Source organism: Acanthopagrus latus, chromosome 15 (assembly GCF_904848185.1).
Source record: "Acanthopagrus latus isolate v.2019 chromosome 15, fAcaLat1.1, whole genome shotgun sequence".
Lineage (NCBI taxonomy): Eukaryota > Metazoa > Chordata > Actinopteri > Spariformes > Sparidae > Acanthopagrus > Acanthopagrus latus.
The window spans coordinates 15,795,542-15,814,688 of NC_051053.1; the positions used below are offsets into that span (position 1 = coordinate 15,795,542).

At 43.7% G+C, this 19,147-nt stretch overlaps 1 protein-coding gene across 5 annotated transcripts in view; it reads left to right on the forward strand.

The window, feature by feature from the left end:
- ttc7a (tetratricopeptide repeat domain 7A) overlaps positions 1–12,320 on the forward strand; it is a 49,011-nt gene extending 36,691 nt beyond the window's left edge. For all 5 annotated transcript variants that reach the window (XM_037123853.1, XM_037123855.1, XM_037123854.1 and 2 more), the window contains one exon: positions 10,849–12,320. In XM_037123853.1, the coding sequence (XP_036979748.1) occupies positions 10,849–11,067 (219 nt within the window). In that variant the 3' untranslated portion in view covers positions 11,068–12,320. The remainder of the gene's footprint in view (positions 1–10,848) is intronic.
- Positions 12,321–19,147: the final 6,827 nt, after the last annotated feature.

The following is a 19,147-nucleotide window of genomic DNA, read 5'->3' on the forward strand; positions in this document are numbered from 1 at the left end:
TGGCATGCACGCATACTATTGGTGCACTTTTTTTTTTAAAGTAAACTGTACGTCCGAATTGGATTAATACACATTTTGTTATAGGCACCAATAGACCCAAAGAAGAAGAATAGGATACTAGATGTTGTGGATTATATATTAGACATGCTAATGGAGCAGTGTGGTAAATGGTCGCATCCTTACATTGTGTTGGAGCCTAAGTGGGACAGTGTGTGGGACATTTTATTTGGAGCGCTGCCCATATTTCCGCCTGCCAGAATACAACCTACAGTTGCTGCCTCTCTGTTGCTCCGGCTCCATGCATTTATTTTTATACTGTATCTGCTGTGGACACTTTGTGTGCCGGTGGCCCATTTATTCTGCTCTGCCTTAAGGGGAATTCTGATGACATTCTTGGTGGATATTCTTACACTTGAACTATTATTCTGCAAAAGTACATACTGTACTTTCCTTGAATGTCCTCAAGATCTTCCCCGACTTTCATTGTGTTATTAGGGCAACAGATAAAAGACGACATGGCCGCACAACGTGTATCATCAGTGTGAAGCCTCTGCAGCTTTAAAAAGAGACATTTATGCATATTATTGTTTGGGTGTTTTATCCTTAGTGAAGAAATAAACAGGAAATATATGAGAACAGAGCAAGAAGAGTATCCAGCAACAACAGTATCATATTCCGCCATTTTTTCACAGTTTTAAAATAACTCGGATATCTTATGTTTATTTTTACACGTTCAGTTTACCCTTTCTTTTTTCCTATGGCTGTGGAAAATGCAGTTTGTGTAGCTACACAGTAAGTATCGGTAGCTGCCTGACCGTGAAACTACAATAACATACAGTGTGTGCAACTTTTATGTCTCACTGCTTCTTGAGGAACGCAGGTTTCCATTTTGGAAACAAAAAAGTTTAAATATTAAGTCCAACCTCCTGAGTTTGTACTTTTTTGGATTAAAAACACTTTTTTCCTGTCATTACTGTTTGTCAACACTGTCAGATACCATAAGATAATTTTTTCAAATTTGATTAAGCTCACATAGATTCAGAGCCTGTGAAGTATTATGTCCAGAATACACATATATTCTATTCAATGTTGAATATTCACTTTTGTTATTTTTTTGTACTACTTCACATGTATTCCTTTAGAAATTCCCACGTCATGCAACATTTATAATTAGCATTAAATGTAAAAACATTTTGAATGAGTTAGATTTTCATTGACAGACATTCCTATGATTCCACGCTTCTTAATGAGCTCATCAAACTACACCTTTGTTTCCATTGTTTTCACTGACAGAGCCCTTCGCAGCAGAAATTCCATACTGTGCAATTTATTGGAATAGTTAACTAATTTTGTAAGAAAATCAGTAAAATCAATGCCACACGTTTATGCGTCTAATGTGTTAACGCCTCAGTGTGGGGGAGCTTTTTCCCCTGGCTCTCTGAGACACAAACAAAAAAGCGTCCACCATTTTTGATTTGACTGGGAGTCACGTACCATATCAAAATCTTGGCAAATAACAGCCGCAGAGAAAATACTTGGCGATGAAGGTGTTATTCTCGAAAAAGACAAGGAAACCCACTTTTACATCACAAATTGATTGTTACATTTGTAAGTAGATACAACATTATAATTGGTGAGCTTTGAGCCATCAGGCGGTGGATTTTTGAACTTTGCAAACAGCAGGCTAGCCCTCTCTTAGCTAAGATAATCTCCCGCTGGCCTCTAGCTTGAAAACTAAAACCAAATTTCCAGCATTTTGACTGACATCAGCAGTTAAATGCACTCTTGTTAGAGCAGAACAAGCAATGAAGCAAAAGGACAGGGTTGTTGTCTTTTTAAATGCTTAAGTCAACATTGCACAGTTTCCCCCAAGTGAACCAGAGTGAATGAAGTCGTCATTTTCTCCCCAGTAGCCACCGTAGGTGAGGAAAGGGAAATGCGAGGAAGGGAAACCCGTAACTGGAAGCCATGCAGCAGCTCAGCAGCCCCTGTGGTTTGGTTCATAGCAACACACCATGACCATCTTCCCTTATTCGCCACACACCGCTTTACTCACTCCACTTCTACATAATAGCATCAGCCGTGTCCACATGGTTTTTCAGTGTGTGTGTGTGTGTGTGTGTGTGTGTGTGTGTGTGTGTGTGTGTGTGTGTGTGTGAGTGAGGGAGCGAGGGAGGGAGAAATGCAATGATCAGACAGTGACTCACAGCTCTGGTCAGCTGCTGGTTTCAGAGTATTTTTGGATGGATGAGGGTGTGGTTGTGAGGGAAACCAGTATAGGACTATGGTATGTTGTGTGTGTGTGTAAGAGTGTGTGTGTGTATGTGTGAGTTAATGGTTAGCTACAGATTTCCAGTTTTAATGTCTTGTTGGTTGTCACGGTCCAGAGGCGAAACCATAGCATCTATTTTGTGTTATTCCCTTCAGTATTAGCCGTGTCAGCTTTTACACATCAGTCCGTCTGTGCTGTTAACCTCATTATGGTAAGTGTTTGGTTGATGCGTGTGGCATGCGGCACATGTGTGTGTATGTGTGTGTGTGTGTGTGTGTTCCGATTGGTAGCTGATACTGAAACACAGCCCAGCCTTGCTTCCGGCGATGGTATGAAATGAATCTGACCCACTCCCAACATCCTCCACATCTCATCCCTCCTGTTCTGAAGCCCAGGCTGCTCTGAGTCAGCTGCGCGCACACACACACACACACACACACACACACACACACACACACACACGCATTTTACTTTTCCTCCCCTCCAACAGAAGCATATTCATACACTGCTTCACATATGCATGCATACTCTCAAGGACGAGGACTTGCTCATTGAATTAATCGCGTTCCAATTATCAAATGCCCCCATCTCTCTCTCTCTCTTTCTCTCTCTCCCTCTATCTCCCTCTCTCTCTCTCTCTCTCTCTCTCTCTCTCCCTCGCTCTCCTCTCTGTGTGGATGGGGGTGGTTGTCAGCTGATTAGATAATGCAAATACATTATTTATAACACTTTGCACGTTCTTGCCGCTTTATGGGATTGCCTAGCAACCAGGGAAATATATTCTATTGAGCAAGACCTCTGATAACCACGGAGAATGAGAGAGAGAGAGCGAGTGTGTGTGAGAGAGAGAGAGAGAGAGAGAGAGAGAGAGGAAGAAAAATTCGGGGGGGGGGGGGCCTCACGTCAGCAAGCCGATTGGGAGTTGGCTGGTGCCTCCGTTGCTATGTATGGCTCATCTGGGCTCACTTATTTTTTCCTTTTTCTTTGACACCTCTCTCTTTTTTTCTCTCTCTCATCTCTCTCTCTCTATTCATTGTTCCCAGTTTAGCTCTTTCTCGCTCGCTCACACTTTCTTCCTTCCTTACTTTCTTCCTCTTCCTCTCCTCTGTGGCTCCTGTGCCACCCCTTTTTAAATCATTCCTTCATCCTTCTCCTTCTTCCTTTCCCTTCCTGTTGCTGTCCTCCCATGTGAGTGTGTACATGCAAGAATGTGCGTGCCATCTCGATTTTTCCACTGTTACATATTTGTCTATCTGCTCTAATCTGTAGAGCATTGAAAATGCAGGAATCGATGCGAGACGTGCTGTATGTTGTGTTTTACACGCACCACATTAGGTACACATCCTGTACATGCAAACAGGTGGAGATGCTCAGCATGGTCAATATCATATCATGCTGATTAAAACAAGGCATACTGTAGGCTGTTGGCTCAGGTGTTTATACGTTTTAAGTTCTTACAGGGGACCTATTGTGCACTCTTCCAGCCCTGTACCTATTTTTAGTCTGGGACTCCACTACAGGAGCTTTTCATGATTCACAGTTGTCATAAGTCTTTTGGCTCTATATTAATCTCCTTAGTTCATCCTCTGTCTGTCACAATTCCTTAGCTCGTGTCCCTTTAAGGCCCCCCTTCCCCAAAAGCCCACTTTGGTCTGATTGGACAGACATCCGGAAGCCTTCCAGGTAGCAGTACCCAGGGACTGGCTAGCGACATAATTATTCTCTCCAGCCGGCTCGCTGTCATAGTGATATGGAGCTCTGAACTTGTTGAGGCCCTAATTTATTTGTCTCTTAGCTAATTAGCTCAGTTAGCCTTGCAGCTATGGAGCTCATTTAGCAGGTACAGCTAGCAGTCAGCTAGCTGACTGTGCATGGACTGGAAGGTGTCTTGCAACTGTAACTCAGGAGTTGTGGAAGACCCGGAAGCTCCCCCTGGGTTAAGCTGTCAGCTAATAGGACCGCTAATTACACGCTGAACTAAGTAGCTAATGGCAGCTAATGTTGCAGTTAGCATCAGAGGGATGAGCAGAAAATGTTTTTCGAAATAAATACAGGAAATATTGCTCAGTTCCTTGTAAAAGTAGGAAAAAGGTTGAAAAGTCATTTTCAGAGCAGCCTGAAGTTTTTTGCTACATGCATTAAGTTTACCTCATTAAATATTGGCCAAGTTTACAGGGAATAAGAAAAAGCATAACACGCCTCCCTTAAATCTCAGTATGTAAAATAAGTTCGTCGTCGCACAGTCATAATGCTCAGCCAGACGTTTTCAACATGTCTGACCCAGACGACTTAACTTTGACTTTCCAAGAATCTATCTAATATTACTTTGAGAAGGAAAAGAAAAAAAGTTACGAAGTGAGGGAAGTTCAAGCCAACATGACCGAGGTAAATACAGGAGCCTCCCTGCCCGCCCAGACTTAACCACTGATGGGATTAAAGGTTCAGGTAAAAGCTGTCCTCCTGGTTCAACAGGGCATTAGGCCACTGGGTTACACTGTATGTGTGTAGTAGATGTGAGCCTGCAGGCTTTAGACAGACTTGGGTTACAAGGTGGGTGACATAACATGCCCTCCGGCTGCCATATTGCATTATTATGGAGCTTCTGGACCTGGACAATGCCACGCACACACTTAACATTGTCTAGATTAAAACTACATAACAATTTCTAATTTTGCACCCAAACTTAACCGTACATGACATATTATTATTTCCCCGTTGGTCTACTCAGTGACAACTCTTCAGCTCTACTGGCAGCCTGGTTGACAACAGCAGACTGCGAGTCTAAAATTAGAGTTCAGCTGTCTCCACGCTGTCTAAGACGTTAATTTGTGTGATGTATTCTTCTGGGAACTAATCCGTATCACCGTTATGCCACTGACTGATTTTTTTGTTTTCATGTAATGTCAGTGTCTATCTGGCTAACCAGCGGTCTGATCAGCATCTGGTTAGTTTCGTTGGATCCAGATCTAATCACACATTTGTGACTTTTAATCAGCTGTGTGGCTTTATATATAAGCTGGATTTACATCCTATAATTTCTATACAAACGATGTGATGAAAAGTTTTTAACGCTTGCTCGAGGCAGAAAAAGTTTTTGGTAATCAAGAAGTTACTGTATCTTCTAAATATTATTCTGATACATAAATCTCTGTGGTGGCTGCCTAGCTGTAGTTGGAACGTTGGAGTATTACAAAGTATACTTCTCGTCTTTGCAGAGCATGGATCATGAATAATATCAGCTGACACTCAAGAGCAAAAACTAATTTCCCCAATGCTAATCAATCCCATAATCAAATCTCTGTTGGGTGTGTTTTGTTTGTGACACTCAGGAAGCTTTTTTTTTTTCATTTCCTTCAATCTAGCTGATGAAAATACACTTGATTAAATGTTATGTATTGTTTGCAGCGTTTCGAAAAAGTCTGCTTAAATTTAGCTGGAAAGATGGATGGGAGCACCGTTGCCCACTCAGCTCGGTTTGGCTCAGCGCAGTTCAGTTGTGCTTTAGTGGCACGACAAGAAACGAACCTGCGCTGCCAAGCTCGATGGGATCAGCTGAGGTAGAACTGGAGACAGATGGCTGGGAGTAATTAAAGCGAAACCAATAGATGGCCTACCAGTTTTATCAGTGTTACGCCAGAAACACTTGGTAGCAGTCTAAATGTTCTTGAGCACATTTGTTCACTCGCTTCCTCCACTGTTTGCCCCTCACGTACTCCCTCAGACATTTTGTTCCTTATTATTCACTTTCCGTTCTCATACCAATAGAAAATCTTCCCCATATTGCCTCGATGACTTGTTTATCTTTCTCAGATACCTCAAACTTAAAGGAAGTGTTCAACATTTTGAACATACTGTATTTTATTCTATCCAAGAGTGAGATAGGCAGGTAGATCTCAATCTCATGTTTGCATTAGCATTGATACTTGAGGCAGGTTGAAACAGCTGATCTTGCACATCTCTCCATGAAATATATGTTTATTGTAGTTTGACGGCATAGTAGCTGCCCGTGCTGCAGCCAGCGAGCTAGCCTGCATGGTGGCCAGCTGAGAAATGCTAGCGCTAGGAAGTCACAATGCCTTTCCAAGTTACTGGACTGTATATTCCCCATATTGTGCAGTATACTCCCTCTTTTGTTCACAAGAAAAAAACCTCATTTCATGTTTCATTGAGAATCGAAACAAGCTAAGGAGCCTACTTATTGCTTGTTCATAAGCTCCATCACCAAGGGGACAGGAAGTTAACACAAGGGTCCAGTGTTACTAAGTGTTAAGCTAAAAAGAAGGCCCTTTTCTCCCTTCAAAATGAAGTGTTAAACTGACTTCATAGCATGCGGCATGTTCATTAAACTCCTGGTTCATGTTCATGTCAACCAGCAACTCTAAACACAACTGCTGTTATGTCGACCACACAGCCTGTTTAGAACACAGCATCAGTGACACGCATAAACTGTGTGTGTGTGTGTGTGTGTGTGTGTGTGTGTGTGTGTGTGTGTGTGTGTGTGTGTGTGTTACTGCTTCTGTTCATTAACACATCTGGTCAGGTGTTTGTCAGTATAACATCTGAAAGATGACCTGAGTTTCACTCTGTCACTTTTCTTCAATGAACTGATTCAGTAATTGATGTGTCACTGAACAGCATTGCAGCGAACTGACCAGGTTATCATTGCGCTCTTAGTCAAAACGCACACGTTCATAGAAGAACTACGGAGAAACACTTTGCTTTTCATTATTTTTTACAAAGTGTATATAGCGTGTGTGTCAGGTATGCACAGTATGTGCATTCAGATACAAACAGGACCTAGAAGACCTGGAGCCATAAACAGGTGTATTTCATTTCATTTTATTTAATTCATCCCCAACAAGGCTGGTCTACCCTCATGTCTCATTTTCCCTTGGCTCTAAAATATCATAATTTTTTATGCCATTGATTTTTTTTCCTGGTATAAATCAATATTTCTCTCTATATATATGTTCCTAACACAGATACTAGGCTAATAGGAATGCCCTTGTCAGCATATTTGTGCAAACGACTAGTTTTAACACAGGTTAACACAATTTATTCAAAATAAAAGCCACGATAGATACTTCATATTGCACATCATGGTGTTCCATTCCCACGTAGGTTATCGCTGTTGAAACACTGCCATTGGTTTGCAGGTCACACTTCTTTAAAGTTTCATTTGATACGAAGAATTTGCAGAAATTTACTTCACCCCCATTAACAAATCCATGCTGCCAAATGTATCTGTTTCCTAAGCTGGCTTTATTAAGGTTGTCATTAAGGTTTGGTACCATCATACCTGCAGAGACCATTACATCATCAACACGGCACGTGCTCTCTGGCAACGCGCAGTATAGCTAGAGACAAGAGAAGCCTTTTGGGCAGATGGATGAACTGTTGTTTGTCAAGAAATAGTTAAGCAATTGCAAAAGCAAGATTACTTATTACAGTGATTAATTAAAACCTACAGGTTTGGTAAGCTAACACACACACTTTGAACAGAGCCATGCTAGCTGCTTCCCCCTGCTGAGCTAGTCTGACCATGTTTTGTAACCAGCTCTGTGCTTAATGTGCAGATCTGAGACTGATATCCTCATCTCACTCTCAACATGAAAACAAATGCTTTATCCCAAAATGCCGAACTCTTCCTTTAAGTACAGAAAACATTTGGCCAGTGTGTGTGTGTGTCTGTGTGTGTGTGTGTGTGTGTGTGTGTGTGTGTGTGTGTGTGTGTGTGTGTGTGTGTGAGCGCTCTCCTGTCAGTTTGTCATGTCGGGCCTCAACTGTGTTTATATCAGAACACTGTATATACAGTAGTGTTTATTTGATTGAGCCGCTGACCTAGAAGGATCAACTTTTCCATGGTTACCAGCATAACTGACATGTGGCACAGATGGAAGGGTGTGAGTGTTGGTGTGAGTATGTGTGTGTGTGTGTGTGTGTGTGTGTGTGTGTGTGTGTGTGTGTGTGTGTGTGTGTGTGTGTGTGTGTGTGTGTGTGTGTGTGTGTGTGTGTGTGTGTGTGTGTGTGTGTGTTAGTCCAATAGCTGACTGTGTTTATGATAGAAACCCTGGAACAATGTAACCCCTGTGAGTCTGGAGACAAGAGCACAGACGGTATGATGTGAAAGCTAGTGGCCAAACCGTCGGCAAGAATACATCATGCAACCCACACACACTTGTTCATGCATTCACACATTCATATAGACACAAACACACAGGCGCGCACACACACACATGGAAACAAGCTTGTAACCCGACGTGTACATCCCGTGACCGGTTTTCTCAGTACCCAAGTGTTTGGATCTTCCTTTGTGTTTTCCTCACAGCAGCAGCGAAGAAAAGGAGGAACAGAGGAAGAGAGAACGCGCAAGTGTGTGTGTGTGTGTGTGTGTGTGTGTGTGTGTGTTCTTTTATTGAAAGTTGCATCAGAGCCCCTAGACAGCTATGTGAATTTCAGCCCAATTAATCTGGAGCTTGTGAGCAGAGACTACATAACAAGACTGTCTGTCTGACCTCAGGCCACCTCAGTGTGTGTGTGTGTGTGTGTGTGTGTGTGTGTGTGTGTGTGTGTGTGTGTGTGTGTGTGTGTGTGTGTGTGAGTGTGTGTGTGTAACAGATAGTCAAAATATGGGAGGCGATGATATTGTGCAAGCTGCCTGTTGTCACCTTGAGTGTGCGTGTGACACTGTAGCTGTAGTGTGTGTGTGTGTGTGCGTGTGTGTGTGTGTGTGTGTGTGTGTGTGTGTGTGTGTGTCTGTTTTGACTCCATGCTGTTGGTCAGTTGCTTGACGCCCTTTTCTGCTGGGCTCTCAAACACACAGCGCTCCAACTGAGCCGAGCTCTGACAAGACGGAGCACACTTACACACTCACACAAAGTTGTGCATGACCTTTAACATGGTGGAAGCAGATCCTTCACTATCCCACATATATTCCTTTTTACACACACATACACACACACACACACACACACACACACACACACACACACACATACACACACAAACACGCTGACAGCTTCTGTCTTACGCATCAGCTTTAACAATCATTTATTCAACTTGTATATCTATATGATGACATGAGGGCTAGTTGCCTACCTTTCATTCTGTGCTTTCTCAGCTTTTTATGCCACACACACACACACACACACACACACACACGCACACACACACAGACATGCAGTACATACATTCATACAGTATCAAACCAGTTAGTGTGAGATTGCATGCATATCCACCACTCTTCATGGCACAGCCCTGGGCTGTAGTCGCCCAGCACGCAACTGCAAGTGAACTCTATGGAATCACATGTTCTGTAAAGGAACGTTCCGATGTCTTTGACTGTTTTGAACAATTTAGCACAAACCCTTCTCTGCTTTCCAGTAGAGCAGGGGTTACTTAACTTAAATTCAATGTTCAGGAAAATAACTAGTAATTAACAGTGTCGCACAGCCACTTCTCCTTGATGCTGAACACAAGGATGGAGCCCTTTCAGTCCAGTGAGATGAGCTTGCCTGGCACATATGCCAAATGTTTGCAGCTTCCAGGTTTACCTCCCGCTAGCTGAATATGCGCAGTAGAGTTTTCCCGCTGACCCCACCCACAAGATCCCACTCAGCCCAAATACCTTACGTTGTAATGACGGCACATAAATCGCTGTCCTCATTTCAAGGAAAGTTGGACACATGTAAAACCTCTATGGATCAAACATTCATAATAGAAAGGTGAATAATATTTCAGGTTATGATTAAGATAAGAGGGGAAATTACAACCTACGCTGCAAGACAGCTACATGGCAGTTCCAGGACATCCAGTTTTGCTGATTTGTCCGATTTTCTGGTTTCCTGAATCTCAGATTTTGCAACGAGATTACGCTCCAACTATGACTAAAAACAGCATTGTAATGGATTAGCTGTCTCAGCATGATCTGTATTAAAGGGCATTAACTGAGACCAGTAAATAACAAACCTTTCATTTTACCTGAAAGTAGGGCAAATCATCAGCAGTGATGTGAAGTTTACATCACGTGATTGACCAAAAAATGGTCCCCCTGATGAGCCGTCTCTCCGCTGACCCGAGCAGGTTGAGCACAGATCCACTGTCCTGACTCCCAACACACCACATCGTCTTTCAGCACACGGCTGCATCTAATCTCATGATTTGTGTTTTTTTTTCCTTCCAGTTGTACAGTTGAATATTACTCTACGCAAGTGTAGTACTGCTGGTTGTTGTTGCTGCCGTTTTTTTACCGTACTAAACTAGTCCACAGGACAGCAGGCATTATAATCCAAGATTTGGATTTTTTTGTAAAAAGCCACCATCTGCTTACTTCTACCTCACATCTGCTGGTCTTATCATGCCTGGACAAATGTTTTAATGGTCGACATTTGAGAGAGAAACAATATTAGAGATACTAATGTAAAATGTAATGTCACCACTCTTTATGTTAAAAGGCCATGCCACAGGTCAACCTTTATGTTACAACTTACCTCAAAAAGGAGCAAGCAGATTTTTTCTAAAACCAAAAACTTGAATACTAATTTCTTACACTCTCTTTTTTCCATTTGTCCATCCAGGGGCGTCTACTGGTTAAAACTGGGCGTGTCCACCTCGGGGAGAAGGTCCTGCGTGATGCTGTGCAAGTCCACAGCACCTCACACGAGGCGTGGAGCGGTCTGGGCGAGGCCCTGCAGTCTCGGGACTCCAGCCAGGCCCCAGACTGCTTCCTGACAGCCCTGGATCTGGAGGCTTCCTGCCCCGTCCGGCCCTTCACCATCATCCCCAGGGAGCTCTGAGGGGTCTGCGCTCTGGTGGAAGTTTGGGTTAAAGGAGGCGGCATGTTGCTGGATAATTATTCACTGATGCTGATACATTTTCAAAAAAGGGCGGTTGGCTTTCGTGGCAGGAGTGTGATTCAGAGATTTGATGCCACTCTCATATCTGTTATATCAAGTTTAAGCTAGGAGGTGGTTAGCTTAGCTTAAGAAATAATCAGGCAAACCCTTTAGTTCAGCCTGTTTTCAGTCATTATGCTAAGCTTGGCTAACCATCTCCTGGCTGTATCTCCCATATTTAACAAACAGATATAAGTGTGGTATATCACTCTTCATATCTAGCTTTCAGTAAGAATGCAAATAAGTATTTCTTTAACAAGTTTAATGTCAATAACAAGACATGCGCAAATTACTTTTCCAATTTCACTGACTTTCATTGTCAGTCTGCTCCCAAAATACTATAAATAAGCATCCTTAGTGTCTGTAATTAGTAAGTTAGCTGCTGTAGATCAACAAAGGGATTCAGATGTTTGCAGATAACAGAGCGATGTGTAGAGAAAACAGTGTTATGATGTAACAATGTACGTCTCCTATGGAGTTATGAGAAGTGATAGCTCTTTTTGCAATTAGTGACGAAAGATGTGTTTAATCATCACAATCATTGGGTTTTGTTCTAATGGTTCCCGCGTTGCAGAGATGTGCTGGTTACATCTTGAGATTGAATGTGTGTTGTTGTGTTACATGCTGGAGATGCAGCTACATTGATTATGTACAAGCTGTCAGTCACTGCAGCAGCTCCACTGCCGCTTCATTTCAGCCTTTGATGTTTTTTTGATGATCATGTTGATTGACGCAGCTTTTATGTGCACACACACACACACACACACACACACACACACACACACACACACGCGCACACACACACACACACAAACACACACTCATACATCCTCTCATCTTCAAATGAGAGCTCATACGTCTCCCAGCAGGGGCGTCTGCGTATCATTCCATATGTCATTATCATGTACGTGTGTGTGTGTCTTCATATTATGTATCCTCATGCGTTTGTGTTTGTTTTAAAACTCTTCCCCTGGGGGTGTTATCAGTCCCTGTTTGTTCTGTTTGTACGGTACAGTAGGCGACTCGTCTGCTCATAATGTGTGTGTGTGTGTGTGTGTGTGTTGTTGTTGTTGTTGTTTTTTTGTTTGTTTTTTGTTTGACTCATCTGTTCGTAATGCTCTCCGATATAAACAACAATGGCTTTTATAAAATCACTGCTGGATGCTGCGTCTTCACCTGCCTTGTCACTTGTGACTAATGGACATCACTTCCGAGTGCCTAACCACATTAATGTGAGCAGTGGGACTGGGCTGCCGGCTTATGTAATACTGCCAGCACAGTTTTCTGCCTCCAAACTCCCTCCTCCTCCTCCCATCTCTCTCTCCCTCCACACTCTCTGTCTCTCTCGCTCTCTCCCGGCTTGCCTGATGTGATGTGATGTGGCTTGGTTGCCTAGCAGCCATCCCCTTGTTTGAGTAACTGGGGAAGCGGAGAGATATCTGGTCTGCTGAACAATACACACATACACAAGCAAGACGCGCGCACACACACACACACACACACACACACACACAGCAAGAGGCAGATAATGCCCCCGTTGTGTGGTTTTACAGGCTTGACAGTGTCTGTTTGATGTCTGCTGTTACCATGTGAGGTATGAGCCAGCTATAATCAATGTCTCAGGCTCGTGTCAATTGATTTGTGTTATGGGAAGAGTCCCTGCCTTTGCTCTCAGCAAAACCTTCCATTCTTTAACCCTCTCCCTCCCTGCAGGGCTACAAGCTCTAATCCCTGCCTTCTCCTGTCTTTATATAAAACTCCACAGTCGCCCACACTCCCATCGCTCCCGGCATGAAAATCCCTCATTCATCAATACTTCGATTTCCTCGCAGGAATTATCGATCACTGTCGCCTCTCTTTTTCTGCCATCCGAAAAAATCTATTTTTACTTTTTCCCTCCTTGCTCGCCGGCTCTCCCTTGTTCCGTCCTCTCCTCATTAGCACTGTGTGTGACACCTACACAGGGGCTTCGGGAGATGAATGGTCTAATCCCTGTGGGTAAGGAGTGAAATATTACATGGTGTGCTCACACATACACAACGCGCGCACACACGCTGACAATGAGGGGCACAGGAACACATTGTGCGGTACAGTCCACATGCTTAAATACACACTCGGGCACACACACACACACACACACACACACACACACACAGACACACACATGCCATGGTCTTGACAGCTCTGGTAAAAGGAGACGGATTAATGGAGGAAGCGGCCTGCTGCAAAGCCTCTCAGAATGACAACGGGCAGATGAAGCTGACCGAGTGTCACCACAGACACACACATACACACACACACACACACACACACACACACACACACACACAGTATATACACCTGGGATCAATGAGCAGAATGCATAATATCTCATTGTGTATGAGCGCCTGCGTCACCGTGATGTCAGAGCACCCGGGCGTGTCGCTCTGGTTACGCTCTCACTTCTACACCTGAGCATCTGCGTGGGTGATATGAGGGTGGAGTCATGGGGAACAATGGGAACAATGGGTATCAGCTGTCCATTTATGGTGGCTTTGGACACACAACCATCACACGCCACATCATGTAATAAGTAGCGGCCATATCAGATTGAATGGTGGTCAATAACAAGTAACTGACAATCAAATTTGCTGACCACATTGAGTAGGAGGTGTGTGTGTGTGTTTGAGTGTGTCGGGGCCTGGTATTCAGGTCACGGTGATGTGTGCATGTCGATGCCAACCATGCAGGGGCATATGGAGGGCATGGGCAGGGTGGTGTCGGTGCAGGGCGCCAACAAGGAAACCATAAACCACCATTGTGATGTCCAAACAAGGCCAGGGAGTCATGGATGGGTGAGGGGTGCGATGGAGGTTACAAGGATCAGATGTGGTTCCATAATCTCATTTATAAATAAAAACGGCCGGTGCCACAGACGTATGCATTGTCCATACCAGAGGGGCAAATGTGTTCCAGCGGAGTCCAATGCAAATGTTTGCCCATGCTGGTTGAACAGCCTTGAGGTAAGGAGTTCAGGCAACACAGGCAAGCTTTATATTCTGACTTAACTTGACCACTGTCCAGGGACTTTACAGTAAAAACCCTCAATATATGTTTTGGGTTTGTTTTGCATTTTTTGCATCTGCCTTCATCAATGCATGCTGCAATACAAACGCGTCACCAGAAAATGAATGAGCAAATAATTTTTACAGGTGGGAATGGTCTAAAGCAACATTATGTCACTTTTTCACCTTTCAATAGTTGCTTTTGAAATCACTCTGACAGTATAGTGTCTTGTAAAGGAGTGAACAGTGTCTCTGTCTCAGCCACTACCCTCTCCTATCACTTGTTGTGCAGTAACTTCAATGAGAGGGTAGGAATTAATTCACATGTAATGTAATTAACATGTAATCTCCTTTTTGTTTAATTCTTCCAAAACCATATAAATGACATGAAACATGTAACAAGTATTGGTTTGGTGGGGGATTATGTGTTGGACTATCTCTTACGAGAAGTGAATTGTCTCGTAGCTGTGGCGTCAAATTGGACAGATATCAGTTATTTTACTGTCAGCAAGAAAGTGAGACTTTTATACTACTCTGAAAGATATTGTAGTGCTGTGAATAACACAAAACAAAGGGAAAAGGCCACTTTTCCAAACACACTACATAGTTTTTTTCTGTGCTATCTACAAGCAGCCCTTAATGATATGAAATGAGTGTCACATTGCTCTCACATTGCTCTCACACCACCGTTTTGGGACATGCTCTGATGCTCTTTTATGGGGTTGACATTGTCGAGCGCCGGGCACGATAACACAGTAAATGGCAGCTTGGCCGGCAGTGTGTTCCCTCCCATCAATCACTCCAGCTCACCTGATCGGCCTCCGGTGCTCTTGGTCCACTTCCACACACGCCGTGATGGTGCCAGCACCATTACCCACTTAAACAATGACCCCCTCTTGTTCGCTAACAGTCGGCCATTGGAGCTGATTAAACTTTTAAATGTCATTTAATAGAAGCGTAATGTTGCTCCGATGCGTCTGTCAGCACCTTGAGGGGGGTAAAAGGATACCTGGTCACCCTCCCGGTGTGTCACACGGCTCACTAAATTCCTCAGCTGGGCAGTCATCACCCTCAGTGTGGGATGTGGTGATGAGAGTGAATGTGACCTAGACTTAAAGGGGACATGAGGGAGCAGCACCTCTGAACCTGCAGCCTCTCTGTTTTGACCCTCTTACTGCAGGCTGGAGTTTCTCAAGGTGCTCATGTGACACAGCGAGGGACAAAGGGAGACAGAGTCTGGCCGGTCCGGTGATACTGACAGGCCATTTTAGTGCTGAACAATGTCAGTGACCAAACAATGGCCTCTCTGTTTGATGATTTGTTTGTTTGGCGACCTTTAGCAGGGACTTGGCGACTGATAATAACATCTGTCCCACACTGGGATTGGATTATGGGTATCCTTGTGTAACATTCTTAGGAAATTCCCGTGGTCTGCCTTCGTCATCATTCTGAAGCAGGGTCACATTTTCTCAGCGTGTTGCACTGGGTTAGCTGTTAATTTGACGTCCTCGACTCGGGCCCAGGTGTACCGCTGGGCTGCGGGGTCACCTCCTGTCGAAAGCTGCCAGAAACACAGATTTATTCCAGGCCGTGCTCATGTGCCACACTGCTTCCTGAGTGTTGACCGGATCTCATTAAGCTGCTCCCTAAAGCTGAAGTTGATGTTTGGGCTGCCGGCGCGACCAGCCCTGACACCAGATGTTCCCATGACCCTTAAATGATATAAGTCCACTGTGCCAGCATCTTCAGCTGGCCTCTCGGCAAAAAACTACAGATAAAGAGATAATATGGGTGTGGAAGGCTTCGTGCAGTGCCTTCCATCCGGATTCTCTGCAGTATTGATTCAAATTTTCCCAAATACAGAAAAGGCAAGCAGTAGTTTAGATCTCTTCTACCAGCCTATAGAACCTTGAAGAATTGAGTGTATGTGCCCATGTGAGGATCAAAAGAGCATGCCTGCGCGTTGCATTCATCGCATCGTGCAGCTGCGTGCGTATTCTTTGAAGCAATGTGTGTCTACGAGGGGTGTTTTGATTGACAGCGAAAGAGCGGGTGCCGAGCCGTGCCTGTGGTCGAGGCAGGCTGTGGGAGACGGAGGGTGTTAAGTCGTCAGTATGAGGCATATGTCAGAGATCAGTGTGTGGACTGTGGAGATCACTGAGATGAGAAGGATGGCAGGGCGCTGGGGGTTGAGAGAGACAGAGATTACTGGGGGCTTGATGCCTTGACCACAGGCAGAATGGCTGCTCATCACACACATTCACATCTCTCTCACTCACTGTTGTCTCCTTTGCAAGCAGAGGACACACATGCCCGGCCCTCCGGAGGCCGCATGCACAGCCCCATGTTAATAATATTGTCTTCCTCTCCGGGCGGAAGTGTGCGCTCCTTTGTCTCCAGAATAATGACAGAGGGAATAAGAGCCCGGCTCTCGAACCACTTCAAGCTCTTAAGTGTCTGCAGCCGAGGGAAAACAGAGTGGTGGAGATTAAAGTCGGCAAAGGAGATGTGCCGTGATAACGTTCAGTACGGCCAGCCTGACTGTTGTCCCAAACAGAATGCTTGACCGATGTCAGTCCGTGTTAAGGAGCCGGTCCAAAGCCTCATTACACACAGTCCCACACAAGTTTCAAATTGTTTTGGAAATTATCTGTTAATCTCGTCCATGTTTTACGTCAGTGTTCTCCTTCCAGAAGTGCTTTTGAGCAGGAGACAAGAACAGTCCTTACCAGATGCATGAATCGATATTGGAGGGGGTTTGAGATTTTTTTTATGGTTACAAAAAACTATTTGCAAGAGCTACAATACACGATGGCCACATATACAGTAATAGGTCACTTAATGATTCTGTCACATGAATTCCCCACCTCACTTTTCATGGTAAGCAGGTTGCATCTTCAAAGTTATTTTTGTGACCTCTCAGATGTTTTTCCTAGGGTGAAAGCAGTCTCTACATTTAGCTTTTCCAAAAAACGTGCTGGGTTTTTCAGTGACATCTCTGAATGTCTCCTCTTCACTTTGTGTGTTGAACACTACACCGATTGTTGTGTTGGGCGGGTTGGGTGTAGCAAAAGCTGTTGACATTTTTCCATGCAGGAAAGTTAACAGAAGCCTGTTATACATTTTTTTTTGTTGTTTTCTTTTCCCTCAGGGTTTCAAATTGGTTCCGGAGCATGTCTTCAAACCAACAGAAGCTACCATCTCCCACAGAAAACACTGCTGCTGAAACGCCTCGTTTTTACTTCTGTGACTTTGTGACATCACTCTATGTCACCATTTGTAGAAATGTATACCTCGTGAATTAGCACAGCTGCTCTGCTGTTGTTAGAGGTGCTGGGTCAGACATGTTTGCACAGACCAATCAAAGCAGACTAGGTATTCTTGGGGGGGGGGGCCTTAAAGAGACAGGAGCTAAAACAGCGTATCAGACAGAGGAAAAATACAAAGCTAACCCTCTGAAAAAAATGTCTCCTTTAACATGATAACCATGTTGCCAGGCCTGTCTCTAGATGACAAGGCAAGATTTTCTATTTAAGGTTACTACTTACTTTCCCTGGAGCCAAGAACTATGAAATGAAACTATAAACTATATATATAGCTTTACTAGATATATAACTACATAAAACTATTGTTGGTTTTATGAGGACAACATGACAACCCTGTGATATTTTATTACCACAATGTGACAGGAACACTTGTGTAATCTCTAAAGTTTGTAGTTGGATGAACAAAAAGATAGCAGCTACAAATACCACGCGTTAGCTTACTTTAGATGTGTTTTACATGCAAAAAAAAAAAAAACACTGAGAACAAAAAACCTGGACAGCCGCTGCTACTGAGTTCAGACAATGCTTAAGAATCTTATCTTTCAATTTGTTCATGTTGTCGGACACACCCGTCTGCTACAAACCCCATGTATTGTGCATTCCCTGTCACACTCCTCACATGCACACATACAGTGGGAGGGAGAGACACACAGAACACACAGTTAACAGGTGTACATGGGAGACAATACAGCTGATACAGCAGGCGGCGAGAGTAATATACGACCAGAGTAGGCCGAGGAAAACTCAACATGAGCACATCCTGAGAAACACTGCACATTTCCCTGAGTAGTCCTAAAATGGCATATTAGCCTATCCAGATCACAACAGTGTCAAAACACATTAGCAGCAGAACAAATATGCCACTTAGGTCTACCAAGACTAGTGACAGAGAGAAAGGAGCAGTAACTGTTAGCTCAACAAAGACCGCACAGTTTCCGGATCAACCCTATTATAATGTTTATGGTCAAACTCACCATTGACGTATTTTTTTTAAAAAAGGAGCACAATCTGCCTGTTGTTGTTGAAAAGTGCTTTTGCGTGACACTTGGCACCACTTCTGTCAGAGGACATCTTCAGCATAAATCAGTCCATAAACCAATTTTCCAACTTAATCAACTCATTTACTAATTTTAGACTGGAACAAGTAACAGCAGCAGTTAGCGGCTCTCATACGCTGTGAGTGAATGCCTGGCCCCTTCACTGTGTTGTTGCGAGCTAGCCACTTACTTTTGTCTGCCTGCCGTTTGGTTCAGGGCAGGTAGCATGAAGTGGGTTTAATTAGAGCTTTTTCCTTTAAAACAAAACAAAAAAAAACAGCTTGAGACAAGCCAGATGAAAGCAGTGAGACGTAACAGAAGCTTTGAAGTTGCAGGTGGTACATAAATCCTTTTTACATGTACAGGAAAAACTCACAACTCTTCCATCACACAAACTAGCGTGATCTGTTGATTAGTACATCTTTAATACACATCCACCAAAGAAGAAAAGGAAAGTGGAGCCATGTTTGTTAATGATAAACATGCCACAGAGGAGTCTGGGACACAGCAAGCTGCTACAGCGATGATGAATTGGGAAGGGAATTTTCTTTTTGTTAAAAAAAATAAATTACGT